At 39.7% G+C, this 12,051-nt stretch overlaps 1 protein-coding gene across 1 annotated transcript; it reads left to right on the top strand.

Moving 5' to 3' along the window:
* Positions 1-4,955: 4,955 nt before the first annotated feature.
* Positions 4,956-10,630, top strand: LOC137185086 (Ig-like V-type domain-containing protein FAM187A). The gene is made up of 5 exons (XM_067593329.1): positions 4,956-5,850; positions 8,007-8,284; positions 9,218-9,580; positions 10,008-10,246; positions 10,404-10,630. Exons 1-5 carry the CDS (start codon positions 5,656-5,658, stop codon positions 10,628-10,630), a joined length of 1,302 nt encoding a protein of 433 aa, XP_067449430.1. The 5' UTR covers positions 4,956-5,655.
* The last annotated feature ends 1,421 nt before the right edge of the window (positions 10,631-12,051 follow it).

The raw sequence follows: 12,051 nt of genomic DNA, 5'->3' as shown, positions 1-12,051 counted from the left end.
TTGCGGGTGCATTACTAGAGCATCCTTTAAGGGTGGTTATTCTTTAACCGGGTTCATCCACTCCCACCGTCCAGAGCTTTATTAAATGTACCTCCCTTGCTGTCTTGTATGACTTTTGGAAGGGAAAGACAGTTACTGTGTATACCAGCGTCTGTACATTTCCTTTTACTATAATAGCTAGATATGATAGTAGAGGAGAAAACAATGTCACCTTCATGACTCAGGAGTGGAAGTCTAGCGGATTGCTGGCCAACATGGACCAGCAACATCAAGGACCTCAAGTAAGTTTTTTTTATTTTATTTTAATGGTGCTATTATGTCCTTCAAATTGAATAGGTTAATTTAACAGACTCTGTGTTAATTTTAGCATTCAGTGTTTATCCTTTTTCATACTGTCATTAGTCTACTCCACTAACGTTAGACACGTCTTTTTAAAAGTGCCCTGCAGCTCTATGATTTAAGTTATAATTATAGGGGTAAACTTTTGTTTAATTTGAGACTAAACGTATGCCTTGGCAGCGGTGGTTGCAATTGTTCTGCAATAAGCTCATTATTATTGTAATCTAAGGCACTTGTGTGGGCACAAGGCTCATTCACTCCAGACACCCCCCACTGCCCTTAAGGTTTAATATTTGTTAATGTTGCTTTGGATCAGGCTCGACCATTCTGTATTTTGATAGCTGCAGCTGTTGGGGTGCTGGGTGGGGGCAGCAGGGCGCGTTGGGCTCTCATGTAGCGTTGACTGTTCTTTTGCTTTGTGACCATGCAGGTGTTGGTGCCACTGTAGTCAAGCGACCTTGAAAGTGAGTGATTCACGGACGTATAGTTCTTTGTTTTTTTGTTTTGTTGAGAGCCAGTTGTTAATATACTCTTGATGGAGCATTTATGCTTCAGGGTTATTTTTGTGTTTTTCAGGTTGGTATTTGTCTTTATCTTTGGTTTATTTTTTTCTGTTTTGAGGCTGTGTTGTATCCCGCTTTTAAGCTAGTATATGAGCAAGTATGATCGCAATAGGGGGCTGAGTTTCTGTAGCTGGAATACAAAGGGCATTGGCCAATTAGTAAAGAGGAAGAAAATACTCAATACTCTCAAAGCAAGGAAATATGATATAGTCTTCCTCCAGGAGAAACACCTCTCAGAGAAAGATAATAAGAAATTGCACAGAGATTGGGTAAGGTGGGTCTTTTACTCTGTTGGCTCAAGTAAAGGTAGGGGTATAGCAATTCTAGTTCACAAACATTTACAGTTCAAGAACAATACATTTTTTTACAGATGATAATGGGAAAATGGTTATTATTGAAGTCAAAATCCAAGGCCATTCTATGATACTGGCTAACATATATGCCCCCAACCCTATATAGATGACCCCACTTTCTTTGGTATGGTATGTAACAAGAGAGGTTGGGCACAGCTATCCTATTATCCTAGGAGGGAACTTCAATCAGTTGGTTGATGAGGCTTTAGACTGTAGCAATCTCTTTAACTACAAAAAACGCAGGGCTGTTGACACTTTGAACAGCATTTGTAAAGACTTAGGCTTGGCTGATATATGGAGACTATTGAATCCCACCAGTAGAAATGATCTTTTCTATTTCCTTGTTATCTATTCTATACCAGGATAGATTATTTCTTGATATCCCATTCTCTCCTCTCTCTAATGTACACAGCCTCATCTGATATTGGGTGCATTTAAGTATCAGATCACGCAGAGGTGACTAAAGGCCTTTCTTAGGAGATTTATAATTCAATATGCCTCCCATAAAAAGAAAGAGAGAGCAACAGAGCTTCTTAACCTTGAGAAAGAGGTGAAGGTAGCCAAGAACAACTTTAAAGATAGAATGTCTGATGGTAATCTGCACAAACTTTCTCAGTGTAAATATAAATACAACACATTATTGTCCCAGAAGGTTTGAATTTTTGTTGGCTCGACAGTGCTTTTTCGAAAAAGGTGATAAAGCTTGGTGTATGCTGGCCAATTTTATCAAGCAGCAAGAGGCCCAATAGGGAGTACAATATACAAGTACTATTCACATAAAAATACTTTTAGAGAGTTCTTTGAGAATCTCTGTAAATCTGAATCAGAGGCAGAGAAGACATGACATAGATCTCTCAACTCTGTTGTCTGAACAGACAGTTCAGTCTTTCTTTCTTTCTTTCTTTCTTGCAAATGAGTATCTTTACCTTACACTTGTATATTGTGTATCTGTTATTTATGTGGAGTATCTGCATAGTTACCTGCCATATTTATTTTTGTCTTGTTTGTAAAGATGGTAATTACCAAATTCACCATGTGTGGGTCAAAAACAGTCTGGATACAATGGATCCAGTTTTTATAATGGCCCCAGGTCATGTGATTTCTGTTTTCTGGAATAGATGCGGGAGTACCGAGATGAAAGTTACACTTTTTAGATAAACATCATTTTAAAAGAAAATTAGAAAATTAGAAAATTAGAAAATTAGAAAATTAGTTTCTGTCACAGACAGAAACTAATTTTCATTGTGATCAACAACTCATGTGTGCTCTATCTATACCAGGGGTTATTTTGTACAAATGTGGAACGACTTCAGTGTAATTTGACTTTGGACGCAGGTTGCGTATTGTTACTTTTGACCTCGTCTGTCAGGTCAAAAGTAAGACACAGATTCGTCAAAAGTAACACAACGGTACAATCTTGAATTGTCTGTATTATTTTTGTTTTTATTAAAAATGTCTGACAATGTCCTTGTTAATATATAATTGCAAACATATTATGTCCTTTATCTTAATAAAAAAAATACTACATCTCATTTTCAATTTCATCAAATGTTTTACAGCAACATGAAAACTAACTTTTAAAGAAAAAACAGTGTAAAAAATTGCTGTATTACTAACATCAATTCTCTCTTTTTATTCATTGTCACAGTTGTGACAGATATACTGCTCTGCACCTTCAGTACATGCCTCATGGGACCAGTGTAGACAAAAGAGACACTGCACCCACACTTCCCCCCGGCAAGGATGAGCTGAATGTCTCCCCACACACAAGACATTCCTCATCCTTATCCTGGGAAAGTGTAGGTGCAGTGGTTTGATCAGAGTAGAGCCTGCAGTAACACACATGGTGTTAGAAGAAACTGTTACTATCATCTTGACAATGTCTCCTGACAGTTAAACCTGACTCGCTTCTATACTGAAAAAGTCTGACATGGCAAACTTCAGGATGTGTTAAAGTACTAAATAATCTGTCACATGATCATGACTGTGACACATGAAACAATAAACACACCTTGTCATTCAGAAACATTTAGCTCTTGAGTGAATATACTTACTGTGGTCAAAAAAAGCTTTTCAGGTAAAACTTTGTGATAGTACGATGTATCCACGTGATTTTTTGAGGTTCTGGTAAGTGTTGAGTGCTGTATGTGCTGACGCAGTTAGACATCAAATTTGTATGGGCTCAGAGAAAATTGTTACTTTCATCCTGTGCCACTTTCATACCGGCTTCCCCCTCCTATGTGGTGTTTTGGGAAATGAACTGAATTCCATTTTGTTAATGGAAACCAGGGAGGTGTCATCTGTATTTACCCCCTGAACACAGAATTAGTCATCCTGCCATCCTGACACCTTCAGTATAATCCTGAAAATTCAACCCTGAACCTGCTGTACTTAACATTCACAGACACACACACACATAGAGTGAAATCATCTTTCAGTGCATGCCTTCATCAAAAGCTGTCAGCTCACAGTGAGTTTTGTTTGTGTCACCAGGCAGTGAAGTTGGTCAGCAGACACGTCGTGTTACTTAGTGTCCTGGAGGCCTAATGACACACGGACCTGCAGAGAGCCGCTTCATTGCACTCATTTATTTTTTACTTTACAATATTACAGCAACAACTGCCTGCAGCAGTAATGTGAGGAAGTGCAGGACGAATTAACCTCACTTCACACCACAAACTCTGAAGTGTTTTTTTTTTTTTTTTTTGTGGCAGGGATGTGCTGTAGTGGAAGGAGGTGCAGTATGGTAATTTTGGTGTCAAGATTTCACACATTTTGCTCCACTTGCCTGCTCAGAACAAGTCTACAACACCCAACACATGACAGCTCTGTGCTCTGTGATTTCTTTGACACTTCCACAGAAGACATGTCTAAATGCAAAGAGAAATAAGGTAAGGCCGCTGATGTACTTGATTTTTTACCAATGTGCATGTCAGTGCCATTTTTCACATACTTGCTTGTACTTTGTGTAGGCTATACCTGGATGATTAAAAAGTATATCCGTCAGGGAGCGTTTGGGCCTAACCATTCCTGGTTGACACTGGAATACACTACACTCAACATGCTAGGTATATGCACACTTAGCAAAGGCTACAAGGGTCATAAGAGAGGAGGGGATCCCCTTTGGCAGTCATTGGCTAGCTGCTGCTGCCTCACATGTGGGCCACACCATGTCTCATCAAAAATTTAACTATTAACAATTTTTTACAGACTCAGCATTGATATCCATTGAAATACATAAAGATCAAGAGTGTTTCTGCTGAGCGATTCCTCTCCGTGTGAGTGGACACTAAAATAACGCCAGCCAAGTAATTCACAACAGCTACCAGGTATGACGGCTTTCATTATCAGCTTATTAACTCTCTTTACAGATGTGAAGGTTCAGGTATATCTTCCCTCTGCAGGAATTAATTTAAATAACCTGCACTGTCTCACTGAGATTATACAGAAAAGATCCACTTGTAATCTTGATGAAATCTTTCAAACCTATTGGAAAACTTGCTTTCTTGTTCACATCACATTGTAATAGCTCTGTTTTCTCTGACATCTCACAGTTTATCAAGTAAGAACCATACTAGAACCAAGACAGTTTGCCCCATTGCATATGTCTACTTTTCTCCAACAAGTCTGAAAAAAGGATTAAATTTTATTTAAGAGGTGTGACAGGAAATAAGAATTTGTTTTATCTCCAAACACACTGTGCAAAGAGGAACTGTCATTGCATTGCAGTGATGTTGCAGTTACTTTACATATCTGTCACAACTGTTGTAATGCAATGTTTGGTGTTTATAATTGAGCAGAGGTGTATGTTGTCACCATAGCAACCAGAGAAAATTTGTCTACATTATGTAAAAGAAACAGCAGGTCATGAAATGCTGGAAATTTTGAAGAAAAAATATGTTTGAATTTGTGAAGCAGAAGAAAGAAAAGGAAAAAAATGAGATATCAAAAGAATGATTGCTTTTCAGGCTGGGAAAAAAAAAATCTGATGAGGAAATTGATTCATCTCAGGATGTCTGAGCTGTTGAAACGAACTGGTCCATGTTGTTTGTTTGCTATTTCATCAGAACATAGATACAATATAACTCTTTGAAAACTTTTGACAAACAAACTGAATCAGAATAGTTGCTCATGTCTGAACATTTAATGAGACTGCACTTGGACTTCACAATGTTTGTGTTGACGACAGACGATGACTCCTTAGTGAGCTCATCACATTCTATCATAGCTGTTGTGTTTTGACCAAGAAGCATTGCTCAGGTCAATCCTCCACATCTAAAATGAGACAAAACAAACACTGGAGGTGTCTCTGTCCTCTGTGTATCTGTCTGTGAAGTATTTGATTGTAGTTGTGACTTTTGTAACTTGTGAGAACCTTGTTCATCGTCTAGAGAAGCCTAATGACTTCTACATCCTCATTTGCCCTCCTCTTCTTTCACCTCCTCCTGTCTCCCGAGGTGTGGAGCTATGAGGCTCCTGAGGATAAGCAAGATGTGTTTGCTAGAAGAGCCTGTCCTGCTTTCCTGACCTTCACCAACGCTGCCTACCTGGCCGGAGTCACTGTGGAGCTACCCTGCCACTGCAAACCACAACAGGTAACACAGACCAATAATAAATCAAATAGTTGAGGTGTAATCTTCCTTTCACCCTATTTCACCCCTAAAAAACACTCAATATATGTCTTGTGTGAATCCTATTCAACTAATTAAGGGATAATGTACAGTGAGCGGATCATTATTGCGAAATGCACCCCGAGAGGGTGATGCAGGACTCTTGAGGTCTTGAGGGGTCTTGAATCACCTGCTCGTTGCTTTATCCCACTTCTAACAAGGCCATTACTAAAGAAATCATTAATGTGATACAAAATACTGATTCTAAAATGATTTTATTGTTTTAAAAATGATTTTATTGCTTCAGCTAAAAAAATAGTCCATTAGATCCTACGGTTGGAACTGTGTCCATAGCAACGAAAACCCTGTAGCCTCCTTAAGATGAGCCTAGTTAGCATTATAATTCGCATTAAACTGAACATTTCCACAAATGGTGAAGTGAGACAAGGTCAGTGGGACTTCTTTGGGAATATCAATGTTGATGTTTCTGTCCTCATTCATCTCTACGTTTCCTTCTTGCTGGGACTTGTTGACACACCTGGAAACACAATTGTTACTAATGTTACATATGGTAACAATATTATTATTATTACTACTGATTATCGCTTAAGTTAGTATGTACTGATAGGGAACTAGGAAAGGCACTCAGATCTGCTGCTGTTGCCTGGATTGGAGGACAGGATCTTTCTCCACTTTTCCCTTTCTGTAATGGTTGGAGCCCAATAGTTTGTTTTTTCTTCCTAGAGGGTGTGTCACGAATGAGCTGCAGTTGGTAATTTTACCGGATTGATATGATTGGATGTGGTTCTCGAGAGTCTCTGATCAGAACTGCGTCCATAGCAATGGTCTGTTATTCATAGTAGTGGTCTGCTATTCAGAATTAACAAATCATAGAATACTGTAACTGACCAATCAGAATCAAGTATTCCACAAAGCCATATAATAATGTGAAATAGAATTTTTTACTCAACAACTGATGGAGGGGAAGCTCCTGTCCTGAGTATAATGTGTTGTAGTGGAATTGATGAATAAGTTCAAACTATGAATCCATGAGGCTATACATAGGCACAGTGGTGCATGCTAACACACTGTCAATGACAATGCTAGCATGCTGATTTTTAGCAGATACAATGTTTACAATGTTAACTATCCAAGTTTAGCAAGCTAGTTTGCTAATATGTGCTAATTAGAGTGAAAAACTGAAATCCAACTAAGGCTGACAGGAGCTGCAAGCATTTGGTCATAAACCAAAGCAGTGGACAATTTCAAACTTTGTTGTGATGATGGCACTAAATGAACTGTAATGAATCGCCAAAGTTATAATAGTTCAGCCTTAGGGGGATGTTAAAGTGTGTACCAAATTTAATGGAACTCCATCCAATAGTTGTTGAGACATTTCATTCAAGGGTCACAAGCTAATGTCAACCTTATGGTGGCACTAGAGAAAAAGTCAGAGGACCACCAGAGTCATTAGGATCCATCCTCTGGGGGCCATGATTGTCTGTATAGAACTTTGTGGAAATCCATCTTGTAGATCATCTGCACTCCCCAGGGTTGACCGAGTCTTGCTGCTACAGTGGCATCTCACTAGGGGGTACAAATACTCTCAGTTTCAGTAGGTCTCTGGGACTTAATCAATAAAGATACATTGAAAAGTTTAAACACTACAGTAAAATAGTCCTGTTACTTTCATTTGTGCATAACAACAGGTTTTTTTCACATTTCAAGTGAAAACTCTGACCTACTATGATGCTACAGGAAGAAATCAGGGGATCACAAAAGCCATTAGGATTAATTCTCTGAGGACCATGGATATATGGACCACATTTAATGGCAATCCATTCAATAGTTGTTGTGATATTTCAGTTTGTCCCAAGAGGTTGACCATCCATCTGATTGACCAACACTGCCATCCCTAATGTCATGTCACTACCATGGTGAAAAATCACCTTTTTTTGACAAAATGCTGTGAAATGGTGATGTTTAATAAATGATGTTAGTATTTATCTTCACAAACTAAATGAAAGACTTAAATCTCAACCTTTGCTAACGTAATTTGAGTCTCAGGTATTGATCAACTGAACAACTCTATTGACCCTCAGCAGATACATTTCACTCATTTAGTTTCCTGTGTATTTCAGATGCGGACAGTTGTGTGGTTCTTTAGGAAACATCTGGGCAGCTCTGAGGAGACCAGAGTCCTTACCGATCACCATGGCAATAAGCTGCTGGACACCAGTCAAGTCCCCCACAGCGGTGACCTGCGGAGTCGATTCTCCATCCGTCTTTTCAGCCTGCTGATCTTCAGAGCAGGGCTAGACGATTCTGGCATATATATCTGCGGCTCAGCACACAAAGACTTCTTCTATGGTTATGACCTGGATATCCAGGAAGCACGCACGCTCAGTTTCACTCCGAGGTGACATGACAGTCTGTCAATGACTGTGCTTTTTATTGAATATTAGACATTGCAGCTGTCAAATTTTGGCACTGATGATGTAAATATGTTAATTTATTTGTAGGTACAATTGATTCACTGCTGTCCACTGCTGTATTGACACCCAAAGTCGATTTTGTTTGGCATGTTTCTGCAGACATTATGGAGACATCCCATTATCTCTGGAGACATGTTTAATGATTGATCCTGTTCACTGTTAACTGGTTCAAATCTTACCCTCTACATGTTTGTGTTTGGTGGGTGAAACACAGATAACAGAGGAGACATCGAGTCTCATGGGATTATCAACTTTGCTTATCAGCTTATCAACATTGATTGCAAAATTGACAGTGTGATGGTGAAGATGTCTCCAAATATGTATCCTGTTTTTATTTTGGTAAACAACAAATCCACTTGCTACATACCATCATGTTTCATTAAAGAATGCAGAATATATATTTACAAGTTGATATCTATACTGTCCATCCAGTTGTATGTTGTCAACTCAGGGCTGTAGATTCTGACAAATACTACTTGTGCTGAAGGGTGAATTTTTTTGTTATACAGAGCTCTTATAACAGAAATGCTGTAGCACATTTGCACAGGCACAAGATGGCTTTTCTGTGGCAAATGAGAAAGCCCTGCAGCACTGTACAGCCCTTCATTACCCAAGAGTCTCTAGTCTCTTTTTCATACCAATAACCAAACAATAAATGGTAGTGGGATGATTGACAGAACAGGAAATACTAAATTAGATCCCCAATTAAGATCCTCACGAACCTGTAGTAATTATTTTGATGAATAAATTTGAAAGGAAAAGTCACTCCTGTGTTGATCTGCTCGCAATTCAAAGTCATCTGTAAAACATGATGAACCACTGATTTAAGTGACTCAAATTCTGGATGATTCTCCTAGGCTCACTCCAGAAAAAAATAGCAGGAAACATAAAGAAAGAAAAGGACTTGGCTCCACTCAGCCACTGTACAGAGTCTTCACCAGTTTCCAGCCCTGGTCAGTGTGTGATCGCTGTGGAATACCAGGGGAGCAGGTTCGCGTGGGACTCTGCTATGTCCACTCGAACTTCCTGCATGTACGCTACAGAAGGGCCAATCAGACAGTCACATCATGCGGCTCGGGGGCAGTGCCCAGAGCTTTCAGCCGTCTGAAGAAAAGCAGAGCTCGGGCCAAGTTGGAGGTCAAAAGCTGTCAAGTAACTTGTCCAAATCGAGCTCCTCCCTCCTCCAAACTCCAAGCTCTTATGGGCTTTCTAGGGTACAGGTAAGCCCAGAGATAAGAATTAGAGGTACATATGACATACAGGTGGGCAGGTACACAGACAAGTGATGGGTAGATTTTAGCACAGAAACAGATTTATGCTTAAAACTGAAAAGCATAACCTTTTATCATTTTAAAGAAGGACACACATTTTCAAAGTTGTAGTTGTAATGATTTGCTTAGTTAATATTTAAGCAAGACAAAGCCCCACCAGTATCCTCTGAAATTTTCAGTATTAATACGGTAACACCAACACCAAACAAAACTGCTGCAGAAAGCCAACAACATACTGACTTTGGAATATGAAATTTACCACTTGAAGCCTGTTATGGGCATATTTTCATATTTGTTTTTTGTTTGTGCACTCACAACAGATATTAAAAAGGCTAAATACCAATGCAATGCTTCAGTTCCTGTTTCTGCGTTGCAGTTCTGCCTCCAGGCAAGTGGAGGTGCCAGTGTTCTACCTGAACCACCCAGCAGACCGTGTCCTGACCCTTGGCTGCCCTGGGGCACGACCCAACATGGCCGTGGCCTGGGACCGAGGATCTCAACCCATCTACCGATCTGAGCACGCAGCAGGTCATAACCTCAGCGCCACACCACCCAGACTGCTGATAGACACTGGACACCACCTAGTCTTCACCCCTGCAAAAACTCAGGACTCAGGTACTAATGTTTACTATCGATGTAAATCAGTCAGGAGCTTTTGTATAGCACCTTTCATACAAAATGCAGCTCAAAGTGCTTCACAATAAGTGAAATGTCTTTTTGTCTGTTACTCCAAGTTGTTTGATTGGACTAAAATATGCTTTTAATTATTTAGGCATCTACCACTGCTGGCTGCTGGGTCGGCAGGCTGCTGAGATACGTCTGCTGGTCTATGCCCATTTGGGGCGTGGCCAGTCAGTGACATCACATCCTGACTTCCCGATAGCTGTGAAGATGGTGTTAAGATCATATGCTGCCATGACGGCTGTGTTTTGCCTGCTGGTGTTTGGCAGAGCTGGATTCAGACACCTCAGAGACACCAGAGAAATACATGTGGATTAAACAAATGTAAATACATGGAAGTTGTGTAGTTATTGTCATAAATAATGTCACCTTGGTAAGATAACAGAGTTGTGCTAATATGTTACACCATTACCGTATTATTTAGTAACCAAAACCAGGCTGCTGGATGCTAACACTGTCCTGAAATCAAGCATCGCAGGTCAGTAAAAAACCTGATGAGAGGCCCCACACCTTGCATTAACATCTTTTTATGAATATTCCGTATTTACGTATGTAAATGCACTCAGAATGCATTAACATCAGAATGCGATCTGATCAGCCTTACCATTTGTGGAGGTGTAAATACAATCTTCTAGGTGTAAATATGATCTGTACAGCGTGACCACTTTCTTAAGAAGAAAATCCACCCAGCTGGTTGAAAAGTAACCTAATTCCGTCTCTTCCTTAGCTTAAGCACTGCAGGCAAAAAGCTACAAGTAGTCATAGCTATAAGTCTTGCCTCACAAAACATTAATGACATCCAACTACGATGTTGTTCCTCTTGACCTAAGAGGCGCCATACTTGTTGCTCCACCTAACTAATTTGCATATTGAGATCAGATCACAATGTGGGCAGAATGGAGATAACAAAAACATTTATTAATACCAGGTTGTAAATACAAAGGTTCATGGATCTAAATACAGATCACATGTTAATACCAGCTGTAAATGGGGCCAGAGTTCCTCACATAAAAAGGAAGAGGATATGGTTTGCTTTTTGTTTGTAGATTGACTTGATGGTTTCAGGGTCAAATGTCTCAAACATTCATGACATGCAATTTGGACAAAAGATGAAAAGAAAAAAAGATAGAAAAAAGCTACAATTCCACAATTAACACTTTTCTGAAACATTAACAACAGATTTCTGCTGCATTAGACCGAAGCTAACATACTAGCAAATACTGAGTGTAAGTACAAAAATAATAAATAAATAAGATGATAAACTCTTCTGAATTAGGCAACAGCAATGCCTTCCTTTGGTGCCATCCTTTGGACAAGTTTTATTCTATTATTCCAACTAGTGTCAGTCAAGTAAAGTCAATTTTTAATGGAGTTATTATTATAACAAGGTTCAGGATCAAGACCACGCCCCTCTCTTTCACTAAATTCAATCACCTGTGCCTCACTAATTCAATCATCCGTGCATACCTATATAAGCTTGTCTAACCCCTTTCTCTCCTGTACATCTCAGTTCTCACAGCCCCCCCGCCCAAAACCCCATTCTTCTCCTCCCTCCCCTCTCAGCAAGAAGGTCCTGGGTCGAACACTGGCCGTCCCGTGTTCGCATGGGTTTCCGCCGGGTACTCCGGTTCCCTCCCACCATCAAAGACATGCTCGTTAGGGTTAATATTTCCACATAAGTGATTCTTCTTGTCCCATTCTAGGAACCACATAGGGATGACGAAGCAGAAAGCTCATCG

This window comes from Thunnus thynnus, chromosome 6 (genome assembly GCF_963924715.1).
Source record: "Thunnus thynnus chromosome 6, fThuThy2.1, whole genome shotgun sequence".
NCBI classification, from domain to species: domain Eukaryota; kingdom Metazoa; phylum Chordata; class Actinopteri; order Scombriformes; family Scombridae; genus Thunnus; species Thunnus thynnus.
This window is presented reverse-complemented; position numbering and strand designations above follow the sequence as displayed.

What these genes read in the sequence shown, in the direction of transcription:
- LOC137185086 (XM_067593329.1), top strand. Translation starts at nt 5,656, where the DNA reads ATGACTTCTACATCCTCATTTGCCCTCCTCTTCTTTCACCTCCTCCTG. An exon ending in GCCACTGCAAACCACAACAG is followed by an intron (nt 5,851 to 8,006) that starts GTAACACAGACC and finishes TGTGTATTTCAG; the next exon opens with ATGCGGACAGTTGTGTGGTT. An exon ending in TGCAAAAACTCAGGACTCAG is followed by an intron (nt 10,247 to 10,403) that starts GTACTAATGTTT and finishes TTAATTATTTAG; the next exon opens with GCATCTACCACTGCTGGCTG.